The sequence below is a fragment of the Delphinapterus leucas genome, chromosome 2 (assembly GCF_059928025.1).
Source record: "Delphinapterus leucas isolate spDelLeu-1000000601 "Yukka" chromosome 2, BTC_Dleu_Yukka2, whole genome shotgun sequence".
In the NCBI taxonomy this organism is placed as follows: domain Eukaryota; kingdom Metazoa; phylum Chordata; class Mammalia; order Artiodactyla; family Monodontidae; genus Delphinapterus; species Delphinapterus leucas.
In genome coordinates this window covers 167662503-167689303 of record NC_143130.1, presented here as the reverse complement: position 1 = coordinate 167689303, position 26801 = coordinate 167662503, and the positions used below count along the sequence as shown (strand labels likewise).

Sequence of the window (26801 nt, the reverse complement as noted above, 5' to 3'; positions counted from 1 at the left end):
CCCTGCTTAAAAACTGATGGCTGGGGCTTCCCTGGTGGCGCAGCGGTTGAGAATCTGCCTGCCAATGCAGGGGACACGGGTTCGAGCCCTGGTCTGGGAGGATCCCACATGCCGCGGAGCAACTAGGCCCGTGAGCCACAACTACTGAGCCTGCGCCTCTGGAGCCTGTGCTCCGCAACAAGAGAGGCCGCGACAGTGAGAGGCCCGCGCGCCGCGATGAAGAGTGGCCCCCGCTTGCCACAATTAGAGAAAGCCCTCGCACAGAAACGAAGACCCAACACAGCAAAAATAAATAAATTAATAAACTCCTACCCCCAACATAAAAAAAACAAAACAAAACTGATGGCTTTCCACTATTCGCGTGGGACAAAGTCCACTCCAGCACGTCCTGCTTGCCACCTTCCTTCAGAACAGGACTCCAACCGCACAGCCCAGGCCACCCCCCGGCCCCTTCCAGGCACGTGGAGCTGGTTGCTATTTCTCAAATATAACGTGCACTGTTCCCTCTGGCCGGAAGCCTCATCTCCCCTGATGGTGGGTTGAACCCACATTCATTTTTCAAGACCCAGGTCAAACGTCATCTAAATGAAGCCTTCCCCAAGCCCCCCAGGCAGACTGTTCACTCCCTCTTCTCAGTCCTTATATTCTGGACACCCCATAGCTCTCATCATCTACTGTGATAACTTGGGTCTGCTTCCTTAACTTATCCACGAGCTACCTGAGAACAAAGAGTCCATCTCTTCCTCCCTGTGTTCCCAGGAGGAGCCAAAGAGGACGCAGGAGGTGCTGATGGAGCTGACTGTACAAGAGGTCATCTCAGGCAGCCAGATGTCCGGTGACGAGCCTGGCGTGCACTCTGAGGACGGACAGCCACTCCTTCACAAGTTAAGTCTCATTCTGTGCTCCTGTAGCCTCAGCAAGATGACTAATTACCTCCTGTCATAGACCTCTGGGTTGCCCTCAAAGTCAAAACCATAAATGTTAATTCTGTGAGGGCAAACAAAGGCCTACTGCTTTCCCAGAAGCTCCACGTAACAGTAAATGAAGCAGATGAGTTAGAGTGGCTTAAGGACAAAGTCTCCTATGTTGCAAGATCCCCTTTAACTGCTTTCTGCAGATAAAACACACATCAACCCACTTACAGGTAAAACCTTCTGGCAGTAAGTTCCTACCTCTTGAGTGGCTTCCTAGCTCACAACAAACCCCCTTTTCTGGAAACAGGCCCCTACTGGGGGACGGGGTCGGGAAGGAGAGAGGCGTGCGGGGCAGACCCAAGCTTGCGCAGTGACTATAAATACAGAACCCCTGGTCACAGGGCCGAGAAGCCATGTGGTGGAGTCACAGCAGGGGCGGCAGCCCAGAGAGCCTGCCTGCTGCCCGGGCCCCAGAGCCGGCCGGCCCGTCCCCCCCCACATCTCGGCTGTTCCTCCCTTCCTTTGATTCCATGACTCTCCCCCTTCTATGGGCCTATGTCAGCTCAAGTTCGTGTCTATAAAATGCACCTAAAAGAACTCGGACACCCACTTTGAGCCCTCTGGGTTCTGCACGCTCAGGCCAGGTGCCCTCCTCACATGTCTGAGCACCCAAGCTCGCACCTGGGACGTCTCTCAAACAAGGCGTCTGCTTCACTTCTATGACCTTCTTGCTCACTTGACCCTTAGCTCCTTTGGAGGCAAGGTCAAATACTTGTGTACTGTCCACACGTCTCATCTCAGCGCTTTGCTCAAGTCATTTATGATTTGCTAAAGGACACGACGATCCGCCCAGATGGGAAAAAGTCTGATAGCAAGACAGCGGCAGTGTGTGGGTCCTCGTTAATGCTGTGGAGCAAGCCTGCTGTAAAGCACTGCTACCCTGCATGTTGAGACGCCATGGAACCGCCTGCTGGAGAAGCCACTGTCTCAGTATGTCAACTACACGGGTCCCCCTGCTGGGGGCCTCGCTCTTGAATCTGCTGGCACAGGACGGGGTGGAGGTGGGGGAGTCCATTTTTTAATATTCTTGCCTGATGGGCTTTATAAATAACTAAATCTCTACTTTACCTAGAATGCACTCTAGTGGGACTCGCTCTTATTCCAAAAGTATAGGAATAATAGCCTAGTCTAGAGTCAATTTGGGGATTCTAAATGATTATGCCCACTCTTTCTCTAATGTACAGACAGAAACAATATTAGAGGTAAAAATTAGTAGCTTAGAAGGGTTGAGTGGTCCTGGAAGTGCAGTATACTTCTTTCCTAGCATTATTTTTATGATGAGGGATAAGGTCAGAACAGTTAGAAATGACTAGAATTTTGCAAATGCTGACATGAAAAGCCAAACAAGAGCAACGTGGAATTTATTCCTTTACTTAGGTGATTACTGGGAGCTAATTCTAGCTTGAGTTCGAAGCTACAGCCACTGTAATCACACCACAGGACTGTGTATTATTACCCTGTTGCTGAGAATCTCCTACCTCCCTGTGATATAGCTGAGAGATCACAGAAGGATCAGTTAGAGACGGAGGCTTGAGAGCTAGATCCACTCAGCGGTGGAACCTTAGGGAAGTCACCTCCTTGTCTGTGGAAACCATCTACCGACGGGGCTGTGGAGGTGGTGATCGTTAGCTGAAAGCAGCATCAGGATCTGCTGTTTGACTCTATGGGAAAGAAATAAAAAGTGCTAGAATCTGCTCAGGAGAGGCCTGTGGGACAGTTCAGTAGTGAAACCCTCTGAGACAGAGAAAAGGATGGATAAAGAGTGGTGAGGGGAGAAGAAAGGGAGAGGGGAGCTCTTCCCCAGAGCATGCGTGAGAAAAGGAACAGTGGGGAGGCCTGTCAGGCTGGGCAGGAGGGCAATCTCAGCTCGCCTTGAGACGATGCCCACATATCACAGGGCCTGGATATAAGTCTCGGGACAAGCACACAGCACTCCCCTGACTAAGTCTTCTGGTCCAGTCCAAGTGGTTTGCCATGGGGCTGCATCATGTGTGTGTTTAGCTCAACTAGAGCAAGTGGCAAAAAAGAGAAAAAAAAAAAAAAGCATTACACATCACATGGTGTGGGCAGTTCCAACTGCATCCACCAATGAGTGTGTGCCCAGAGTGGGGCTGGGGGTGAGAGGGGGTACTGGGGACCCTGTGTGCCTCTGAAAGAGGGAACAGCTCTCTGGGCCAAGAGGAATTCTAGTGTTGAGAGAAACATACGGCTTGTAAAACCCAGTCCCTACACAAAAACTAGCTACTCTGTTGGGTGTTCAGCTGCAGAAACTGAGCGCTGTTCCAAAGCCAGGATGCAAGCTGGCTGTTCCGGTGCCCTTCTGGGGGGCTTCCCAGGGAGCCTGGTAACACGTCCTCTGCGACCCCCGGGACTCTGTTTCTAGCAGATGCTGTGAGCTTCCCTGCCTCCCTCCTGGCTTGTGCTCAGGCCACTCCTCCCAGGAGGCTGCCCTTCCCACTCCTCTCCGCTGACCGAGAATCCTCAGCATCCTTCATTGCCCCCAGGCCGAGCAGCTTCTGAAGGCGGTCTCCAGTCACCTAGAACAAGCCTCGCACTTGGCTGACTCGTTCCTTTGGTGACTTGTCACTTACTACCTTATAGTAAATTTTCACATGCTGGTTCACAATCTTCATTTAAAGGTTGTTATTAACTTTACCCAAAGCAATGCCTTTGATCACTAATCTGGAACACTCCTTGAGAGCAGCGATCCCCTCACACCCAGAACAGTGATCAGTGAATAAATTCATCGGCTCGAGCCTGCGGCTAGGAGCACAGGCTCCGGGTCAGTGCACAAGCTTGCGACCTCCTGACCTCGGGCAAGTCATCGAGACTCAAGAAGAGAACACAAACCCCCATTTGCTTCACTCATGACCAATCATCTATCAAGTGTGCACTTACAAATGCTGATGGGAGGAAAAGGACGCCGAGCTCATAGGAGCGGATCATCAGCTGGGCGCCGTTCTTCTCTAACGCTCCCCAGGCGGCCTTGGACAGATTGGCGCTGCAGGGACAAGGACAGGGAGAGGATTGACTCAGTGAGGTGTTTTAGCGCAGGTCAAACTCCCACAGCTGCAAGAGCGACGGTCAACGCCCAAGAGCCGCAATCATGTCCATTCAGCTTCTGGCAGAGTCCTGCATTTTGGGGAATGGAATGTAAATCCTGCTGTGCTATATAATTCTCAAGATTTATCCAACTGCTTGGTGAGAATGTAAATTGATACAGCCACTATGGAGAACAGTATGGAGGTTCCTTAAAAAACTAAACATAGAACTACCACACGACCCAGCAATCCCACTACTGGGCATATACCCTGAGAAAACCATAATTCAAAAAGAGTCATGTACCACAATGTTCATTGCAGCTCTATTTACAATAGCCAGGACATGGAAGCAACCTAAGTGTCCATCAACAGGTGAATGGATAAAGAAGATGTGGCACGTATATACAATGGAATATTACTCAGAAATGAAATTGAGTTATTTGTAGTGAGGTGGATGTACCTAGAGTCTGTCATACAGAGTGAAGTAAGTCAGAAAGAGAAAAACAAATACTGTACGCTAATACATATATATAGAATCTAAAAAAAAAAAAAAAATATATATATATATATAGTTCTGAAGAACTTAGGGGCAGGACAGGAATAAAGATGCAGACATAGAGAATGGACTTGAGGACACGGGGAGGGGGAAGGGAAAGCTGAGATGAAGTGAGATAGTGGCATGGACATATATACACTACCAAATGTAAAACAGATAGCTAGTGGGAAGCAGCTCTATAGCACAGGGAGATCAGCTCGGTACTTTGTGACCACCTAGAGGGGTGGGAGGGAGACACAAGAGGGAGGGGATATGGGGATATATGTACACGTATAGCTGATTCACGTTGTTATACAGCAGCAACTAACACAGCAATGTAAAGCAATTATACTCCCATAAAGATGTTAAAAAAAAAAGATTTATCCAACTGTTAATTAGAGATAGCTTCACCCTCACCTGCGTTTTCCCCTGAGAGCAGCTATTAAAATAATTATCCTTCCTTAGAAAGACCCCCACCCCAAAACCCCTTTCTTCTTCACGACCCTGCTGTAGCCCTAGACAGGAGATCTCATTTTGTTGTATATAAAAGTAGCACTTAAGAAAAAAAACTATGTCAAGGAAATGCAAATCAAAACCACAATGAGCTATCACCTCACACCTGTCAATGGCTATCATTAAAAGGACCACAAACAACAAATGTTGGCGAGGATGTGGAGAAAAGGGAACCCTGGTGCAGAGTTAGTGGGAATGTAAACTGATGCAGCCACTATGGAAACAATATGGAGGTTCCTCAAATAACTAGAAATAGAACTACCATGTGATCCAGGAATCCCACTCTGGGGTATATATTCTAAGAAAACAAAAACACTAATTTGAAAAGATACATGCACCCCCCTGTTCATAGTAGCATTATTTACAATAGTCAAGATATGGAAGCACCCTAAGTGCCCATCACAGATGAATGGATAAAGAAGATGTGGTATATATTAGCGGTCCCCAACGTTTTTGGCACCAAGGACCAGTTTCGCGGAAGACAGTTTTTCCACGGACCAGGGGTGGGGTGGGGGGGGGTTGGTTTCAGGATGATTCAAGCGCGTTACATTTATTGTGCGCTTTATTTCTATTATTATTACGTTGTAATATATACTGAATAATTATACAACTCACTATAATGCTGACAGGAGGCAGAGCTCAGGCGGTAACGCGAGTAGTGCGGAGCAGCAACTGTAAATACAGATGAAGCTTCGCTCGCTTGCCCGCCACTCACCTCCTGCTGTGCGGCCGGGTTCCTAACAGGCCACAGACTGGTACCAGTCCATGGCCCGGGGGTTGGGGACCCCTTGTATATATAATACACACACACACACACACACACACACACACACACACACACACACAAGAATATTACTCAGTCATGAAAAATGAAAAGTTGCCATCTGTAACAACATGGATGGACATGGAGGGTATTATGCTTATGAAGTCAGACAGAAAAATACTGTATGTTACCACTTATACATGGAATCTAAAAGATAAACAACTATAAATATAACAAAACAGAAAGAGACTCACAGATACAGAGAACAAACTAGTGGTTACAGTGCGGAGAGGGAAATGGGGGGCAAGACAGAAGTGGGGGATTAAGCGGTACCACCTACTGTGTATAAAATACATAGGCCACAAGGATATATTGTATAACACGGAATAGAGTCAATATTTTATAAAAACTATAAATGGAGTATAATCTATAAAAATACGGAATCACTATATTGTATACCTGAAATTAATATTATAAATCAACTATACTTTAATTAAAAAAAAAACTCTGTCAATATAATCTTACAGAGTAGTATCTTAAGCGTCACATTCCCTTTTCTGCCTTTGGTTTTGGCCAGGGAGTGCTAATTTCTACTTTCAATCAAAAGAAAACAGCTCCAAGGGCACTAGATTGGTATTTGTATCCAGAAAGAAATAGTGCCTTTAGTTTCATGTTTTATGTGGACAAAGAGTTGTTGAAACGGCTGAAAATCACACGATGCAGTGGGAGGAAGAGGCTTGGACCTGACCGGAGGCACCAGGATGCGAGCAGGATGCCCAGGAGCAGAGATGAAACAGCTCCGAGGCATCTTTAGAAACTCTCTCCTGCAGCAAATCAGGCCGAGAGCTCTCATCCATCCATTAATCAGTGTAAACTCACTGGGACCATTTTTTTCAATTAGGCTCACCCAAATTCTATCTCATTTTTAGAATGGAGAGTAAAACCTCAGCTAGTTAGACCCTTAAAGCCTGACTTTGTGGATAACAGAAAGATTCATTCACTGGGGCATCAACCACTCTCCTGAGCCAAGGGCTGGGACTGCTGTCATGGGGATTGAAGTCAAGGAGAAAGAGGCATCAGTAAGGTGAAAAGAACGATCTCTGTTCAGCATTCTATGGGAACAGACAAGGAGGAGTATGGAAATCAGAGCTAAGGAAGCTCTTAAAGCAATTAAGCTACAACTTCAAAAAAAAAAAAAAAAGGGTATTCACAGACCTCCCTACCTTCTTAAATGGACCACACTGAGGACAGGGGACCTTTCTTTGATGCCCAAGAGCCACAATCATGAATGTGTCACAAAGACATACAATGCAGAGGAAGTGGGAAGTTGACAATAAAGTGATATTACGACTCTAGAAAAACAGCTTGCTTTTATTTCTCTCGCCTGTTAGTAACATAAAGTGACTGCCTGGGCCGAGACACAGGTTTAATGGCAAAACCAATCAGTGAGCGTGAGGTGGAAGCCGTCTTCCTATGAATAATTTTTCCAGCTTTCTAGATTATCGCCTTCCTGGTAACTCCCTCAACTTGTCGGCAGAACATTAAAGGCAAGAGGCACTTTCCGGAAGGCTTATTCTCACTCTTCCCTCACTAGTCACATTTTCCTCAACATCCCAGGATCTGAGGGCTTATTCCAAGGTAAAGATCAATGGAGATCATGAGAACATCTCCTCAGACGGTTTCCTGCAACTCTCCTTTGTATTTGGCCTCTAACAGAATTCTAAGCATCTGGAACCTTAAACTGTATCCTGAATAATGAGACTAAAAGTCTCTTGTAGGCTGTCTAGGTGATAAATTTTTATTCCTTGAAATAGCATCTTTGATACTTCTTTACACTCTGAATACACTTTGGATCACTGGTACGCAGGGCGGCCAGCACATGGGGTATATATTTGCAGACTCTGACCCGCCTGCTGTGTGTGTGGATGGGCATCCGCCAGTGTCGGGCAGAGGCACGGTGGCACCACAGGGCTGTTTATGACAAGCTTGTTTACTCCTAAAACGCCAAAGGAGTTCCAGCTTCTCGTCTTCTCCATTCAGGACCCACATCTACTGCCCGTCCTGGCTTCTTGCTGTGGCCACTACCACCCCTCAAGCTCAGTTCTCCATAACTTCTATCCCCTGCTGGCCTGAGCTGCTTCTCCCCCCAGTGCTGTGCTTTCATTCTGGGTACTGGATGTGCTTCATCACCTAAGAGCGTTGGGGTCTGAACTGACTTTGCATTCTCTGGGGTATCGAACATTTGTAAGTTGGAGAACTTCGGAGGGTAGGATTCTGGATGTCCCGCGTTGTACTGTCCATCAGAAACTCTGCCCAAGCCTTTAAGAAAGTAATGGTGAATAAAACAGTGGCTTCTGGGGGATGGAGGTGTGTATTAGTCACGGTTCAACCAGAGAAGCAGAACGTGTGTGTGTGTGTGAAATATACAATGTATGTAATTTACAAGAATTTGACATCAGGAAAGTAGCTGTGAGAGCCAGTAAAGCAGTCTGGGTAACGTTGCTATCTTTGCCCTAGAGTCGCAGCTTGAGGTCTGCAGGGTGGACAGAAGCCAGAGGATGAACACACAGTGGAGGACAAGCCAGAACCACAGGCAACGAGATGAAGCCACATATACAGGCTCAAACCATGTCTTTTCGTGCTGCCTCTGGCATCGAGGGTAGGGTGTCCTGCAGAAGCCGGGCCCTCACCAGAGCTAAACGCACATACCTGGCGAGGTCCAGGGTTAGAGAAGTTGCAGCAGGACCAGGATAAAACGCAGCAATGCAGGGCCAGCTGCCACCTCATGCCAAGAAGGTAAGCCAGCCCAAGGTGACAATGTGTGGGTTATCAGGACAGTGCACTTCGCATCTGCCCTCTAAATCCCCACAAGAATCTCCTTTGGGGCCCATCCTAATCAGAAACATACAAGAAAACTAACCGGAAACGTACAAGAAAAGGGACTCTGCAAAATGTGTAAAACTGACACATTACAAAGCCTCCACAGGGTGGGATGTCTTTTTCCTGAGCCCCTGCTAAGCTGACCAACGGTCAGTTATTCAACTGCGCAGTTTATGGGCCCCTTAATGACCAGGAGCTCGGCTGTGGTCAGTTCTCTGCCACGGCCTGCAGAGCGCGGCTGTAACTAGAGATCTCATCTCAGCCCACACTATGGGAATTTTGACCCACAGTTTAAAGCTCTAAGCGTAAATTTAAACTAATAATGTATAACAGAGAATTCCTGAAAGAAAGCTCAGTAAAGCACAGGAATGCCACGCAAGGGACGCGGCGAAGAAAGGAAGGCCAATGCTGAGAGCAGCTCCCTGGACCCCAAATCAGGAAACAGGGTATCGCCCACAAAGACGCCCAAAGGCACTCCTCTTCCTCCCGGGCCTTAGCTTCTCGTCTCTAGAATGAGGGATTTCAGCCGATAAGGCCCAAAATCCCTTTCTAGACAACAGTCTACAATGACTAGAGATGTCCATACTCGCCTCTAACTAACTCAGTCCCTCCACCTACATACTCCAACCATGAAGATAAAATCCATGATAACGTGTTGGGAAAACAGCCACGCAAGAAAGGAGAAGGGAGCAACGAAGGTGATCTCTGGGCCGACCCTGCAACGGCATCTGAAAGCTTAACATGTCATAGCAGCAGCAGCGGGAGCCATTACCTCCAACCCCAGCCTGAGCACTGGAGCGGCTGACGGAGTTTACTTCTAAGATTCTGTTGCAAGGTGTCTGAATCCCTGAGGATGACGGCTGCTTTGGGAAATGTGTCCTTTGATACAGCACTTCTTTCACGGTTGGTACCTGATGTTGGCAGTGGCTGCCCAGAGCGCAGAGATGCCTAACAGACCGAGCTTTTAGCCACGCATCCTGGAGGACGGGGGTGGAGGAGCAGATGCTCTCACAGACAGATGCAATAAACAGAACGTTGACAGTGGACGTGAGAGAGGATGGAGATGGAGCAGCTGGGGTGACGAGGAGAGAAAACGATCAACTCGAGCTCGTGCTGCTGTCGCCCTGTCCTCAAACCCCACAGCTGCGTGCCTGTCACACTCTCACACACACACACACACACACACACACACACACACACAGACACTGTGAGTCACCTTCCCCTTTGCATTTGCTGTAGGTTTTCCTGTATTGTGCTTGGGCTCTGTTTCTTTTTATGTACTGAAAAAATATTTTTGAGGAAGACAGAAGATATTCTCACTGCAAAGGATGTGAGTTGTATCTAGGTACATGCAAGGAAAGAATCTTTAATTTTGATGGATTCTGTCAAATTTCTCTCTAAAACTATGTCTTAATTCTGCCAATTATCCACTTTTAAATTGTCACTTGTCTTTTTTATTGATATACAGTGTGCATTAGTTTCCCACTGCTCTTACAAATTGCCACAAATTTACTGGCTTGGAACAACACAAATCTTTGGTCTTACACTTCTGGAGGTCAGAGTCTGGAATGGGTCTTGCTGGGCTAAAACAAGGTGTTGGCAGCTTCCCTTTCTTCCCCTCCAAACCTGTTGTCTGCCTTCCACTCAAATAATATTCTTAACTGCCAAACCCCATGGGCTTCTAGACCAGTGGTTCTCAACTGGGGGTGATTTTGCCCCTAGGAGACATTTAGCAATGTCTGGGGACATTTTCTAGAGGCCAGGGACGCTGCGAGATACCCAACAATGCACAGGACGGCCCCGTAACAAAGAACGACCCGGCCCCAGATGTTCAGGAGTGCCGTGGCTGAGCTACCGCTGTAGACCTCTCTGCTGTGCTGATGTGGTTGTCTCCTCCTCCCCTGCCTCTGGTTTCCTTGGCTTTCCCTCCACTTGACTATTCTGGTTCTCTCCCAGCTCTCTGACTCAGCTCTCTCAGATGTGCTGCTCTTTCCACCCCGAACCGTACCCTCTAAATTTCTGCTCTGCCCTTGGTTCCTCTCTCTTCCCTCCCACAGGGACTTTCCCACTCACCAGCTGCAACCGTTACTTTAACAAGATGACGCTCAGACTTGTCCAACTTTGATCATCAAATTTCCAAATGGGCATCTGCAACCACAAGCTGGATTTCTCCACTGGGATATCACATGGTTACCCCAAATCCAACACTCCAAAAACCGAAAACTATCAGCATGCCTTCCCCTCTGAAAACCAGCTTTCTTTTGAATTCGATTCTGTCCACAATCTCAGTCAGGCTTAGAAATCTCAGGGACTTTGGTCTTGTCTGCTCCACTGGCAGCTATGTACAGTCAGATATCAAGCTTTTTTAGCCCCTTGTAACATTCTCTTTCTCTTTCCAAGAAGATCTCCCTAGTTCAGTCCTTCCCACCCCAGACTTTAGATCCAAACGGATTGCCCTGTCTCTGGTTTCTCATTCTATGTCTTCCTCCAGTGGCTCTCCAAGTATCAATGCATCCTTTCTCCTGAAGCATATATAAAGCAAATGTATAGCCTGGCATTTAGGAAACTCCACAGTCTGACCAAGTTTATGCCCTTCAATCTTCTTTCTTTCTTTTTTTTAAAAATAAATTTATTTTTTTATTTTTGGCTGCACTGGGTCTTCGTTGCTGTGTGCGGGCTTTCTCTAGTTGTGGCGAGCGGGGGCTACTCTTCGTCACGGTGCGCAGGCTTCTCATTGCGATGGCTTCTCTTGTTGCGGAGCACCAGCTCTAGGTGCGCGGGCTCAGTAGTCGTCGTGCACAGGCTCAGTTGCTCTGCGGCATGTGGGATCTTCCCAGACTAGGGCTCGAACCCGTGTCCCCTGCACTGGCAGGCGGATTCTCAACCACTGCGCCTCCAGGGAAGCCCCCCTTCAGGCTTATTCCGCAGCACGTCTTTTCTTGACTCCCCTACCCTTAACTAAATTGATTTACTGACTGCCTCCACATCTTCACAAACACCATTTCCTTGTCCACGATGCCTTCCACCCTACCCACTCCTGTGGATAACTGAGCCCTCTCTCCTCCAGCTCTTTCAAGAAGCTGTTGATGGCTATTCCAGCCCACAGATGTCTCCCAGGACTGAATCCTGCAGATGTTAGGTGGGCAGGAAATATCTAATTAATTTGAGAAAAGAGACTAATACACAAAGGCTTAGAAGATACAATTTATCAAGACTATTTTGTTCATTGTGGTTAGAGAATTAAAAACTTTTAAACCACAAAATCTAGGGAAAAAGTCTAACTGTTGACAAGTAAGCAGGAGAGGCACGGTAGGCCAGTGGGTGAGAGCAGAATCTGAGCTCACATACCTTTCAATCACAGTTAAGAGCCAACACTGCTCATCTTCAAGTTCTGTACCTGTAAGGTCTGGTAATGCAGCTGCCTCATAAAAGTGATGTGCAGATTATATCAGAGAAGGTGTGTAAAGCCCCAGGCACATACATGTTGCTTAACAGATACTACCTATTACCATCATTGAATACGTGGCTAAATTTATGGGAGGCTGACTCTGGTCCTTCTCTCTGGTGTGACTCACCAAGCAATGGAATTCTCCAGAAGGCAGGTCCATTTGGGCCTCCTAATCCTAGGTTATAGTGGTAGATGGGTCCAAAAACCATTCATCAGATTGCTTCACTGATTCAATAACCCTATCACAGGGCCTTCCTGGTGGTGCAGTGGTTGAGAGTCTGCCTGCCGACGTAGGGGACATGGGTTTGTGCCCTGGTCCGGGAGGATCCCACATGCTGCGGAGCGGCTGGGCCTGTGAGCCATGGCCACTGAGCCTGCGCGTCCGGAGCCTGTGCTCCACAGCAGGAGAGGCCACAAGAGTGAGAGGCCCGTGTACCGCAAAAAAAAAAAAAATCCTATCATAAGTTCCCGAGGCAGAGATACAGTGAGCTTCTATTTTATTTTGTAAAGGATGTCCAAAGGATTTTGGTCTCCTTGATACAGACATATGCCCCCCAATTTTCAATACAGATATGAGTGATAAAGTGCCAGGAACTTAAAAGCATGGTTAAAATTAAACCAATCATGCAGATGTCCAACAATCTTGTCAGATTAAGTGCCAAAAAGGACACATCACATCAGCTGTGTTTTGGGGGCTGGTATCTGATTTATAGATACAATGTATCAACAAAGAAATGCCAGCAGAAAAAGAAAAATGAAAATGATTATGACCCATGTTTTTCCAAAGATAAGCAAGAGCAGAGTCTAGAAGAGATAAGATACGTGGGTGTGCACTTTTGCAAGTTACGATTCTGACAGATCACCAAACAGACTGAGAAATCCACTTGCAACCTCACTTTGTTTCTCAGTCACAGGCATGTTACGACCCCCTTTTGAATCTGGATTTGGAAGCCTAGCTTTCAATCCACGGCACGGTCCAGCCTAGCGGTCAACTTAGTCTGTAAAAGAATCCATCTCTCTTTGATCCCACAGATCGAATCACACGGGCTTAAAAAGCCATCATGTCAGCATACAGAATCCAGAATGACGAAAGACACTGTCAAGCGGAATCAAAAGTTGCTTTTCAAATTTCGGGTCAAAACTGGTATTTAGAACACCATATCAAACAATGTCAGTGTATATTTAGTAGTAACCAATGTGATAACCCAAAACTGATTGCTATTTCATTTTCTACTGAAACGTTCCATTATTTTGGTCCATCTCCTATAGTGGAAAGGCAAAATAAGAACTTGGAAAGAGCAACAGGTTCATAAGATCTGAGTTTTGGTTTTGGTCAGCTGTTACCTTGGGGTTACATCCTTTGGGCACCAATTTCTTTGTCTATAATATGGGTTTAACACCATCTGTTCACTTCACTGGGTTATAATGAGGAATGAATAAAATAATCTAGGTGAAAGTGCTTAGGAAATTGTAAAGCATGGCACAAAGGAAACATTTGGAAAGAATACTTTGAACAGATCCATGAAATTTTGTTAGAATAGGCTCTGGGAGGCTATCTACTGTAATATATTTTTAACTTTTTTTTTTTTAACCTGGAGAGTCCTTTGTTCAAAGGAAACATTTAAAGCAGAACAGTGAGCTCTGAAAGTGGTTTCCAGGACCCTTAGGGCTCCAGGGACCACAGCCCCAAACCACTGATCTAGTCCAGCCCCTGGTTTCCCACGTGGGGAAACAGCTTAGAAAACGGAAGGAGCTGTGGAGAGCAAGGGTGTAGCTGCAGGCAGTGGACTGTTTATAAGCCAGGTAGCACTGAAAGGTCTGATGAATAGCCAGTATTTGGTCAATTTCCTTAGAGACCTTGAAAGGCTTTCTGAAGAAGATCCCTCCCTGAGCCCCCAAACAAAGTCTGTGACGTTGCTCAAGTACCTCGCCTTTGCTTCCCTGGGTCCCACAGCGGGGCAGCCTCTGGGAACCTCACAGCCAATAGCACCAAGTACTGATGCTGCAGAGCCAACAAGTGGTTTCCACAAAAACCTTCCGAGACGGCATGAGGGGCAGCCTCCTTGGGGTGAGCGACCAGCTCCACGAACTTTGCCTGCATCTGTAACTTTCCCAGAGAGTTCCGTTCACAACCTTGCAGGTAACCCAATTCTTCCAGCTTCCTCCCGCCCTGCTCTCATCAGCCTGCTCCTCTGGATTCTTCTGTAAGGTTTCTATTGCGAACGCCCCTCTGCTTTTCCCTTCTGTGGCCACCTTTATAGTCTGTGTCTGGAACTCTGCACCAGTCTCTCAGTAGTTTTCTCTGCCCCCATGCTTTATTTCCTCTATTCTATCCCATAAACCAATTCCAGAAAGAGTCATGACTTAGAAGAAAGAGCCGTTCAAGTGCTGGTTCGACCATGTCCTCGATGAGCAGCCTCAGCTCTGCACCTGTTTCTACATTCATAACATACCTGCTCCACTTAGATCTCAGAGGGCACGGGGATGGCCTTATCATGGGAACAGTACATCAGTTATAAAGCCTTGAACAAGGACAGACACTATCAGTAACATTAGCAAAACACTGTTGGCGATCTCACTCCCTTGCTCAAAGGCATTCAGTGCTCCCCACCTGCGAAGCCTCAAGTCCTCTGCCCGTCAGGCCAGCGCCACAAGCCCTGCCCCATCCATGGGTCAGGCTGCCCTCCCCGCCCACAGCTCTCCGTGCCAGCCCAGACCACCGCCCCCTCTGGCAGCGCCCCCTGCCTCAGGACTTCAAGTACATGATTTCTTCTACCTAATGTTCCACCTCGGCCTATCAAACACGAAACATGCCACGTCCCAAAGCTTCATCTAGTTATTTTATGCAGAAGTGATCTCTCTCTTCTCTGAACCACCACCCCTGCATTACTGCCACCCTGGATGCCCTGAACTGCCACAGGGTAAACTGTGAGTTCCCCTGAACACACACACGTGCGCACACCTACCTACATCCCAATAAAGCTCTCGGTAGATGGGCAGATCTAGTGATCAATATCCCAAGCTCGGGGACGTCTGCAGGCCCATAGGCCCACCACGGTATCAAGAATAGGTACTGAATGTGCGTCTGCAAAGGAAGAGGAGGTGAGCAAAAGACTGAATGATAAGGGACTTCAAAGCAATGTGGGACGACAGGTACATCCAGAAGATCCAGGCTCTAGGCGGCATGAACCACTATGCAGGGTGGTTGAGTTTGGTATGAACAGTGTAGATGGGCAGAAGCCAGAGGACTCAGGCGCTCGAGAAATCTGTCAGGTGCCCGGATGTTGACTAGCAAGTGGGAACTGATGACCAGGATGAAGAAGTGTTTTAGGAGAACCTGGAAGGTTTAAGCACTGGACCCTACCAAAGCCTGACACAGACCGGATGCTCACAAGACTAACAGAGGCAGGACACACAAAGGCTAGGAAAAAGCAGCATCAGGCCTCTCACGGCCAGCCACACTGTCATCTGAGCTTGTGCAGCAGGGGCCACAAATGACAGCTATGGCAGAAACCACAACCTTCAATGAGCTGGGGGTGGAGGGTGGGGAAGCTATGGCAAAGCGATGGGTAGGAAGTCAGAACATTTTCATCGAAGGGCCAGGAGAGAAGAGTCGGGGAAAGGCCTGGCTCCGCAGTGCTGGAGGCTGTTAGCGGGAAGGAAGCACGATATGACAAGTTGCTCTTAGGAAAGGGGGCTGCGGTGAGTTTTTGAGCTGCGTGTTCTCGCCAGAGACTTAGCCAGCAGTGCTGATCCTGAAGCAGAAGGCAACAGGGCTACACCAGCTAGAACACAAGCTCCTTGTGGGCAGGGACCATGCCTGTCTTGTTCATCATCCATCACCAAAGCATAGAGCAGTGTCTGGCACACAGGCAAGAAATACTCATGCTAGACTCTCTGGGTTTGAATCCTAGCTCTACCACCTTGCCTACTGGGCCACGTTATTCAAGGTCTCTATGCTTTAGTTTTCGTATCTCTAAAATGAGGATTATAGTACCTAGATCTCAACTGGGAGGATTAGATGAGTCAGCATTAAATGAGTCAGCATGTAATAAGCACCACACAAGTATTTGTTATCATTTGTGAGGCGTCTTCTTTGGAGGCCAGTTCCTGGTGCAGAGCTCCCAGACAGTACCTCGTCATCTCTAGCCACAGGTACAACTTGTCACTAGCAATGCCAGTGTACGAAGGGTCTAGAGGCCCTAGGCTGGGGGTCTCAAGCTTTCTCCCATCAGGGATAGTGCTTCAGGAGACTTGCTCCCACGAGCATGAAAAGCAGCATGTACTGACCTTGGTCTACTTGTACCAGAATGCAAGAAAGTGAGGGACCTTGAATCATCTCTAACATATAAAGGAAGTCATTTGCAGACTTTCATATATAATAATAATAATAACCATTATTTGTAACCAAGTACTTGAGACACACCATCTTGGAGCTGTAGTGCCAGGCAACCAAGTCTACTCCAATAACATCTATGAATATTTTTCTGTGTGATCCAATCTGATTTTTACCAAAAAGCTCAGACAAAGGAGGAAAAAGACTATTTGTTTCAGAATCAAAGGAACAGGCATAAGAGAAACATTGCACAGCTATGTGAAAAAGCAGAGGGGAGGAGAGTCTCCTTTATGTTTCCTCAAAAAGCCACAGTCGTTTTCTAGTCAAGCACTTGTCTTGTTTTCCCCTAAAGTGGCAGCACTAACATTTCTACTCATCCCGACCATCCTGCAATGCCTGTCGGTTGCTAGGCAACTGTAACAGGGATCGCTGCTCTCTGCCCACCCACAATGCACAGCTTTCATAATTGTTCTCACTGGGTTTGCCAATTACTCCTTAGCCACTATCTTCTCAGCCAAGGTTGCTTCTTCAAGCTCATCTTCTTGCCTGCTTGGTCCTGTGGTAAAATTTAAACACTGTATTTGTCATTATGTTCCAGTAATTCCATAACAGGCTGCCCATCAAACACAGGATGATTTCACAGTAGCATGGAGAACTATAAATAGCTTTCCATAACAGCAACCAGACAAAAGCCAGCCAATAAAACATTCTAATAAGTTCAAGCGAAAGTGCTAGTTTTAAGTTTCTTTGAACATATTCTTCTGGCTGAATATACTTGCCTTGATTATATAGAATAATTATGACCAGTTTTTAACTTAACCACATTGAGTTGAGAAAAGGCTATACCTATGGAAAATCTTTAGGTCACATACTACACATCCATATGTCATATAAACAAAACAGATAAAGTTTTGATAAGCTTTCTTGACTCCCTAGAGGCCTCATGAACATGACCTTAATAATAACACGTGGTTGTCAGTAGCCAGTAAAAACCAAGTAGTTGACTAACATCATCATACATCATACCGTTTAATGGGTAACCTTCACACTTACTTCCTATCTTCCTCCTCTGAGCATTCCATAAGTGAGAAAAGGCTCAGATTAGAAATGACTTTCCCGGGGGTGGTGGTGGTGCTGTGATGAACTGGGAGACTGGGATTGACATGTATACACTAATATGTATAAAATGGATAACTAATAAGAACGTGCTGTATAAAAAAATTAATTAAATAAAATTCAAAAGAAATGACTTTCCCAAAATTTGAGAGGCAAGGCTAGTAAGCGGCAATCCCGAATTAGGACATGGATCTTTGGACTCTGCCTCAGGGCCACTTCCTCCACAGTATGATGGCTGATTGGATAAAATCATCATCTGAGGTACCTGAGTTTGAAAGGACTGATGAGGTTAAAGCTAAGAAACTAGCAATAGTGGTTTGGGGTTGAGCAGAATGGCTGGGGAACAGGAGTGGGATGACAAGCCTGCTCTGCACACCCTTGTTCTATGATGTGTGGATATAATTTATTTGAACAGAAGTTCTGAAAAGGGCGCTGATTCAAATACGTACTGGTCCCTAACCATACGCTGGGCACAGTGTTAGATGCTGAGGATAAAGGTGAGTAAGACCTGGCACCCACTCTCAAGCAGCTCATAATAAATTGAGGCCAATGAATGCCCAAAGACCAACAAGGGAGATGTAAAAGGACCAGGCAAGAGGTGCTTGAAAACACAAAGGAAAAACAATGAATCATGTCTGCTGAGCTAGAAGTTGCAAAGGAGAAGATTTGAGACCAAACTTAAGAATAAGCTTAAGTTAAAAAAAAAAAAAAAAAAAAGGATAAGCTTAAGTGTTCTGGACAGTACAGAAAGGAAAACATACTTAAACCTGAGAAGCGGTCAGAAAATGAATGGTACTGTAGTTAGATTAAGAGGGATACCACACATTCATTCAAAATTTCCTGAGCCACTGCAGACCAGGTACTGTACTAGGTGCTATACTTAGTGGTCTGAAAGAAAACAGACATTGCACAAAATTACCAAGAGTCAGGAGGAGCATTTTCGTAGGAAAAAAAGTATGGGAATTATGAATTCATTTTCTCTTAGAGTAGAACAAAAACTAACATATACAAGTCCAATCACGCGGAAACTTCATTAAAAATGGTTTTAGTGCAGATTTGGGTGATGTAGCAGCTCTATACTAAAACACTACCCAGGATCTATAAAAAAGGTTTTCAGTCAGAATCCCAATCACATCATGAAAGAGAGGAAATGAAAACGTTGTGATTTTTGTGTATTTAAAAGGATAAATAAAACAGAAGATGAAAACTATATTAAGGCTAGCATTTTTATAAGATTTCAGTCCCTGATCTTCAAGCCAGTTTCCACATTTGTGAAATGTCAACTGGGTAAAACCAAGTCCCTATGACCAGGAAGCCAACATCCTCTACTTACGATGGGCACAGAAATGACCAGTGATCATTATGCACACACTATAGGAAATATGAGAAGTACACTTCTAAAGTGCTGAGGTTTTTTGTGTTTTTTTGGAAATTAGATCTTTTAGGATCCTACTTATCTTTTATAAGACTTACTATCATTATTTTTTAACAACTCTACACATCCTAGTGAATGTGGTTCTCCAAAGCAATCATGCTGCAGGGTTATTACCTCACTCCAATAAAGCTGCCTTCTTTGGCTCCAAATAATGCTAGAACTTCACTTCTTAAACAGCCTCTAGAGCCTGAGGTTCAGTCTTTTGAGTATATTCAAGGGGCATTTCCCTTAACTATGGAAAATAAACCTCAAGTTTAAAAATAGTAAGAAATTATTTCAAGTCAAGACTGGAGAATAAGATGGATGAATTAAGCTGGGTAATGAATACCAATGAGGCCGGTGGAGGGCAGAACTGGAAGACAGCCCCCAAGATTTCTGCCCCTGCCCCCGGTGTACGTATCCAGTATAATCCCCTCCCCTGGAGTGTGAGCAAAAATTGTGAGTATGATGGGATTTCACTCCCATGATTAGGTCACTAATCCCTTGATTTTTAAGTTAATCAAAAGGTTTGGGATAATCCTGGGTTGGCCTGACTTAATCAGGTGAAACCTAAAAGGAGGGACTAGGTCCTTCCTGAGGAGAGATTCTCCTGTTGATTTTGAAGAAGCAAACAGCTATGCTTTGCCATAAGCAACTAAATTCTGCCAACAACCAGTGAGTTTGGAAGAAGACCCTGAGCCTTAGAGGAGATCATAGCCCTCCCTGGTCAACACTTTGATCCTGGGCAGCTAACCCATGTCCAGACTCCTGACCCACAGAAACTGCAGGATACTAAATCTGCATTGTTTTCAGTCACTCAGTTTGTGGTAACTTATTACAAAGCAACAATAACCTTATACAAGGCCTAGAACAGAAGCATGTCTATTAAGAAACAGTACTCGTTAATGTGCCACGTAAACTCATTTTGAAGGAAATTCCAAAGAGTGGCAAAAGGATTTGAGCAGTGGCAGTATTCTTCATAAAATATCTAGTTTCAAAAGGTGACCACCTTGAAGGGCAACACTTCTTTGGACATGCAATTCTGGCTTATTAAAAAAAAGAAGTCTCATTTTTAGGTTAGAGTCAAAATTCACATTGCTTATCATCCATCTTGCTTATTACTGTTATATTTTTTTTCTGGGAAATCTGTTTTAGTAAAAGGTATTTATTCATCCCAAACGTGAACATTAACATGGAGGGGTAATAGATCAAAGTAGTAAAGTGTCAAAAAAAAAAAAAAAAAGGGAGTTAAATGCATGCAGCTTTTGATGTATTTATCTTTCACTAAAATCCCCATGTTTAAAACATAATACGTCTGCCACTCTGTAGATGGATTGTAAGGTTTGCTGGCATTATCGTTTCATTTAGACTAGAATCCATGGTTCTCTCTACAACCCCACCTCATCACTCTAAAGTAGGAAAATGCATTAAATGAAAGAACAGCAGCACTCATAAATCAGTTGTTCACAGAGTTCTGAATTTATTCTCAAAGATGACAATACCATCCACCAGAAGAGACAATCTAGGGGATATTTAGAAAGGCATGGGGCATCTGGATGGCTTTCAGCGTGACATGGCGGTTCGTATGTGAGGCCCAGGTTACTAAACACCCCATAACACACAGGACAATCCTGCACAACGAAGGATTATCTTGACCAAAATGCCAGTTACTGCTCTGACCTCCCCGGCCCTCCAATCCCACTCACTCCAGCAATACCCACTTGGTTTCTCAATCACAAACCAGAATATCCCCAACTCCGCCTCTCTGCCCAGAATGCTTTCCCCCAGCTCTCCATCCACACGGCTCCCTCGCTTCTTTCAGGTCTCTGCTTAAATGTCACCACGTCAGTGAGGCGTTCCCTGACCACCCTATTCATGAGCAGCCTCCCTTCCTGACACAGGGATAGCATAGTGCCTGAGGATGTTACTGGGTTCCTGGGTGCTTGTTGACCCCCTCTGTGCTTCAGTTCTCCCATCTGTAAAGTGGACCAGCAGCTCTGTTGCAGGGTTGTTATGAGGATTACATGAGCGTATGTGTGTGTATGGACTGTGCTTTTAGAAGAATGCCTGGAACTTAGCGTAAGCACTATGTTAGCTCTGAAAATCTAAAACAACCGAAACCAACTTGGAAATTAAGCTATTCCCTAACTTATTATAGTTAATGGCAAAACTTAATTTTGTGAACTCATTAGGTGACAAAAGTTGACCTAAGCTAACATGAGGCTACTTGTAACACCACTAAGGATGTTAATAGATGGTATATGTATCATATTATGTTTCCATGCTCCAAATACATCTTGTCTCAAGGATTTTGAGTAAAGGACCGTGCACCTAAATTACTTTATTTTTCTCTAGAGCAATTATCACCATTTTGATACATATAAGCTTGGTTTTTGTATAATTCTCACCATCATAAAGTCAAGGATTACATTTTATTATCGCACTCCCTGCACCTGGAAAAGTACCTGCTACATAGCAGGTGCTCAATAAATACGTGTTGAAATGAATGGTTAAATTTTATGATGCCCAAAATACAACACAGAACATTTCTTAGGTAGAAGGAAGATTATTTCATGGAAGATGGTGACCAGTTAGCTGTTCTTTAACTCAGGAGGGAAGGCTTGGATCCAATTCATCTGTGTGGCAGTGGAACACTGGGTTAATGTGATGTTTAGTCCCTGTATGTTCCTCCCCTCCCAGGCACCAACCTCGTGCTCCACTCTTCCCTGACCATCCACAAAGGCTCAGGGTGTCCATGATCAGTTCCAAAGAGAACTCCAAAATACACCATGTGTACACCGACCTTCTGAGTGCAACATCGCCAATAAACAATTCCACTTGACCGTCCCACTATAACAAATCAGTCTAATCGAGTTGGCCATTCTCCCACCGAAACCAGTTTCATTTCCTGACTTCTCTATTGATGATGGTGACCATCCCCCATCTCCCTACCAGCCACACCCCAAGCCCAGGACTTGCCTTTGAAGCGTCTCCCACAGTCAATTACGCACAAAGTCTAGGCAGTGCTTTCACTGGTACAGCCTCCATCCTGGCCTTCGCTCGATTCCTCGTTAACAAATCTGTGCTGAGCGCCCCTCCATGCCAGGCACCGGAGGGCACTGAACAAGACAGAAATGGACTTGGCTCAGAGGTGAGAGGGGAAGCAAGTGATCACACAAGCAACCACACTGAAAGGGAAACAACACAGACCATGCAAGAAGCCCAGGGCATATGGACACCCTGCCTGGAACAGAGTAGTGTCTGGAAAGAGCAATGGCTAAAATAAGTAATATGTGTGCCATGAGTTGTTGGACAGATGGACACCAGGAGGCTGGGGAAGCAAGGAAAGTTTCAGTGACGTTTACGCTGAGAGCTGAAAGTCAGTGTAGGCCTTGCTGGGTGAAAATCTACTTATGCAGAATGGTCAGAATTACACTGCAATTACATAACACATATTCAACCAGCTGTTTGACAGAACCTCTTTGGTCCTAATGTAAATCCCATGAGAGCATGAACCTCTCATTCTAACGGTGGAGTAGGTACCACGGAGGGGCCACACGCATTGGACTATCATTAGTGACCCGTGTGTCAAGATTGTGCTCTTCCACTCCCAGTTCTTTCATTATACTTTATCAGTGAATTTACCGCTCCGAACTTAAAGTTGAACTCTTCTGCCTGTGGGTCAAATCTCCAAGAGTGGCACCTCACACCCTCGTGGCTGCTGTGCAGGTGAGGCATCTGAGGCTCAGAGCGGTTAAGAAACTTGTTCACGGCAAAAGACTCGTTCAGGAGTAGACAGATCATCTCGTCCAGGACCGTCTGATGATGTAAAGCTCATACTCTCTCTTCTCTACAAGATGAGACAGAACAGTGAGCTCCCAAGCACACGCACAAGTGCTCTTAAGGATGTGCAGGAGGGAGAGACCAGTAGCGGCTGGCAAAGCCTCTTTGAGAAGAGGCCAGCCCTGAGCACAATACTGACGAGATGAGCAGCAGCTGGAGAGGCAGAGGAAAAGGACCAAGGCATCTGGAAAGGGGACTCCATGGGCTGCTGGCAGGATGACTTCAGGGGCAAAGGAGGCCAGCCCGGCAGCTGCTGGCAGCTCCCGCCAGGAAGTACAGGAGAAGCAAGGTGGAAACGGGGTGGCCAGGGTCTGAATGTCAACGGAGGACTCCAGACTTCAGCTTACAGGAAACGGGCGAGGATTCTGAACATGGGGCGGTGAGGAAGACCCGTGTCTCTGAAAGATGAATGGTCATGGACAACGAGGACAGGTGGCCTGGGAAGAGGACGACCTGTGCGATGGGACAGCAGACAGGCAATCATTTCAGAAGTCCAGGGATTAGAAAAGGAAACTTGGAGACATCTGAAGGACGAGTAAGCTTTGATAGCTATTTCGAAAGCGGCCACATGCCCACCTCAAGAATACAGTTGATCTCTTTCTAGTGAAATCATTTCTGTGTCTGGCTTCTGACATCTCTGAGATTCTGAGCATCTCAAAGGCACTACGTAAATCTTCTTATTGTTTTATCCCGAGTGCCCAGCATCCACAGGAGGAAGGACCTCGGTAAACGCTCCTAGGAAGGAAGAGCACAAGAGGACAGCTGGGCTTCAAGCCTGATGAGAGTGGGCAGGTGCCTCTGGGGCAAAGAGGGATGACGGGAAAGGAACCTCCTTCTAGATAGATGAGCTCGGTTTGGGAGATAAGGTTGGAAACAAAAACAAAAAAGAAAGGAGCTACTAGTAGATGTCACTTATACTTGGGATCTGTACCTTCCCTTGTTATGAAAGGGCTGGAGAGCGGGCTCTAAGTATGTTCTAAATTGTTATAGAAGTTACATTTCTCAGGTATCCTTTCATAAAACTGGAGCACTATGGGGGCTTTTTCTCTTTTACATAACAAAGTAAAACGTGCTGCAGTTTCTTTTGACCTAACTGGTCTTCACAGAAAACAGGAGCACTAAAACCGTATCTTAATTAAGAGGCATTAGAAGGTAGAGCTGAAGAGTGCCAGTCGTGGAGCCAAAGGCCTGGGGTTCAAATCCTGCTTCTACCACTTACTACCGTGTGACCACGGGCAGCCTTCTCAACCACTCATTTCTCCAAGTCCTCATGGAGCTGTTGTGAGCATTAAATGAATAAACGTACATAAAGCATTTAGAACAGCGTCTGGCATGTCGAAATCCCTGAATGAATGTTACTTGTTATCCTTTAAACATCTTGGCAAGTATAGTTTTTGGTCTAGGTGCTCCAGAATAAAATTAGAAGCCACAGATTCACAAAGACAAATTTCAAATTCTTCAATTAACTTGCAAGTTATAATTAAGCCAGTCAGTACTACAGCAGACATCCACAGTACAAAACCACCACCAAATACTAAATGTATCAACTGACAGTAGACGCTTCCTGGACTTAAGTGCAAGAACACAGGTGCACTTGTCTGAGAAGATCTGTTCTGAAGGTATCTGAATCTGTTTTTATTCATCTAGCTGCATGGACTCACTCAGATTCTCCCTGAAAGCCCCATGGGCTTTCTCAGCTCCGTGCCCTTCGCCCCCTAGCTCCTCGGCTCAGATTCCCCTCCCAATCCACCTGGTTTACGTCCAGACCTACCTTGAGACCTACATGAAATACCACTTTCTTTTCTTTAGCTGGTGGTCTCTCACACAACCAGACCCTGCTCCAGCCAGAAAATATGTTTCTAACACTGGTCCTTACACAGCGGAACGACGAGGGGCCAGCGTCGTCTCTCCCGGCAGCCCCTGCACGGCAGGAGCACGCCTCACTCTTTTTCCCAGTCGTGCTCCCAGGGCTGAGCACACACTGTCGTTAAACTATGAAACTCAGCCCGTAGAAAAGGATTACTCACGGGGTTAACTTAATCTCAACGTCCCTTAGTGCCCTTAAATCATAATCAGTAAATCTCATGCAACTTCTGTGAAGCACATCTATCCTTTTCACTCCACTTTGAGGAAAAACAATCCCCAAATTGTCTTTTCCAGGGAAAGTAAAGAGAGGCTCAAGACTGCAACACAGGACTGGAGACTTGAGACTCCAGGCTGCGGGCTGGCCCTATGGATTCTGGACTTTGAAGCTCCCACAATCGCGAGTCAATTCCTTAAAATAAAAATACCTCTCTGTGTATCTCATCTACTGGTTCCGTTTCTCTGGAGAACCCTGACTAACATGGCAGCGTGAGAGGAATCGTCCCTCCCTGCCCAGGACCCAACGTTTCCATTTCTATCCTACAGGCCAGCCCTCCAAACAGCCTCTCCTCTCCTTTAACCCTGGGTCCCCAGCACCAGGATTTCCATCTCTAGTAACCCTCAAAGACCCACAGCAAGCACTCTTACATAGAAGACTTCAACACTAACATCTTGGAGGAAAAGTCTACCTAATGGCAGGAGGGGGGTAAAAGAGATCACTTCTGATCACTCTGTGGATAAAAGGTGAGCTGCACGCTTTTCAATGCTTAATTTCTTGGGGCACCTGTTTTCTCAGCCAAAAAACCCATGATGCTAGACGAGACCACTTTTCCCCAATAACTGGTATGTTTCTTTATATTGCTCTGACCCTCTCACCCTATTTTGAGAAAAAACATTCTGCTAATAGTTAAGAGGATTTTAACCAAAGTTGGAAGAAGAGCCTTCAGATTCAATTCAACATTGCCGCAAAGTGGTATGTTTTCAGTAAGAGCCTCGATGAGTATAAAAACATAATATAATGGGTAGAGAATCTGTCAGATCTGATTGAGGGAAATGTCACATCATTTCAGGTACTCAACACAGAGCAAAACAACAAGCTTTGTAATAAAGTAGCCCTTGGGATGTATGATGGCCTACCACTCCGCAATGCTTCCAGTGGTAGCGTTGTAGAATCAGAAGCAAGTAGATAATTTCATTGAGTCCTATTGACTCATCAGCATATACAAGGAAGCGAAGGTCACACACAGCATCACGATGTGACAGAACCAGGATTAAAAGCCAGGTTTTTCTCCTTGCAACTTAGTAAGCTGGTTTAACAGACAGTTACTGAGCACAGAGGTGAGCTGACACTGAAATGTGGTCTCTGAGTATCCAGGTCACTTGGGAGGCTGTTCAAGGATCCACGTTAGGCCCCAATTCATGTTTTTGTTGGTTAACTTCATAGAAGACTGGGTAGTATTATAACTTAATTTCTCATCACTTGAATTCAGGAATACTGGTAATAATCTAGCTTTCTCAAGTGTGTTTTATTTAAAATACACTTGGGGGAGGAAGTAACAATCTCCCACTCACCAAGGCCCAAACTCCTCACCCACAGAGGGGCCACACGGCCTCCATGCCTCTGCTCTCCGTATCATTTCCTATCTGTCTCAGGCAATGACTTCTCCACCCAGGGGATCTACAGTTCAGGTCTCATACTCAGGTAACCTACTCTTTACAGGCAGAAGCTTCTCTTTTTATAGGCACACAGTAAAGAGAAGGGCACTAATTCCCCTGGCCATCCTTCACAGCCTTGAGGGCAGAGCTTGAACAAGTGTAATGACAGCTCTCATGTCATGGGCTGACATGTCTCCAGAACTGGGCTCTGTCATTTAACTCTCACAATAACCCCCAAAGGCAGCCATCACCTTTCCCATTTTATACAATAGGAAAGAGCCTCAGGTTAAATAAATTTCCCAAGTTCACAGAGCTAGTAAATAACAGAAGAGTCCGATCTTTAGGACTCAAGAGTATGCTTTCCCATTGTGCTATGGCTCCACCGAAACGTCTGGGAAGCCCTCTCTCACATCTAACCT

The 26801-nt window shown here is 45.9% G+C and overlaps 1 protein-coding gene across 3 annotated transcripts in view; it reads right to left on the bottom strand.

The window, feature by feature from the left end:
- TDP1 (tyrosyl-DNA phosphodiesterase 1) overlaps window positions 1–26801 on the bottom strand; it is a 96125-nt gene that overhangs the window by 26846 nt on the left and 42478 nt on the right. For all 3 annotated transcript variants that reach the window (XM_022576300.2, XM_022576299.2, XM_089908104.1), the window contains one exon: window positions 3873–3975. In XM_022576300.2, coding sequence (XP_022432008.1) covers window positions 3873–3975 — 103 coding nt within the window. The remainder of the gene's footprint in view (window positions 1–3872; window positions 3976–26801) is intronic.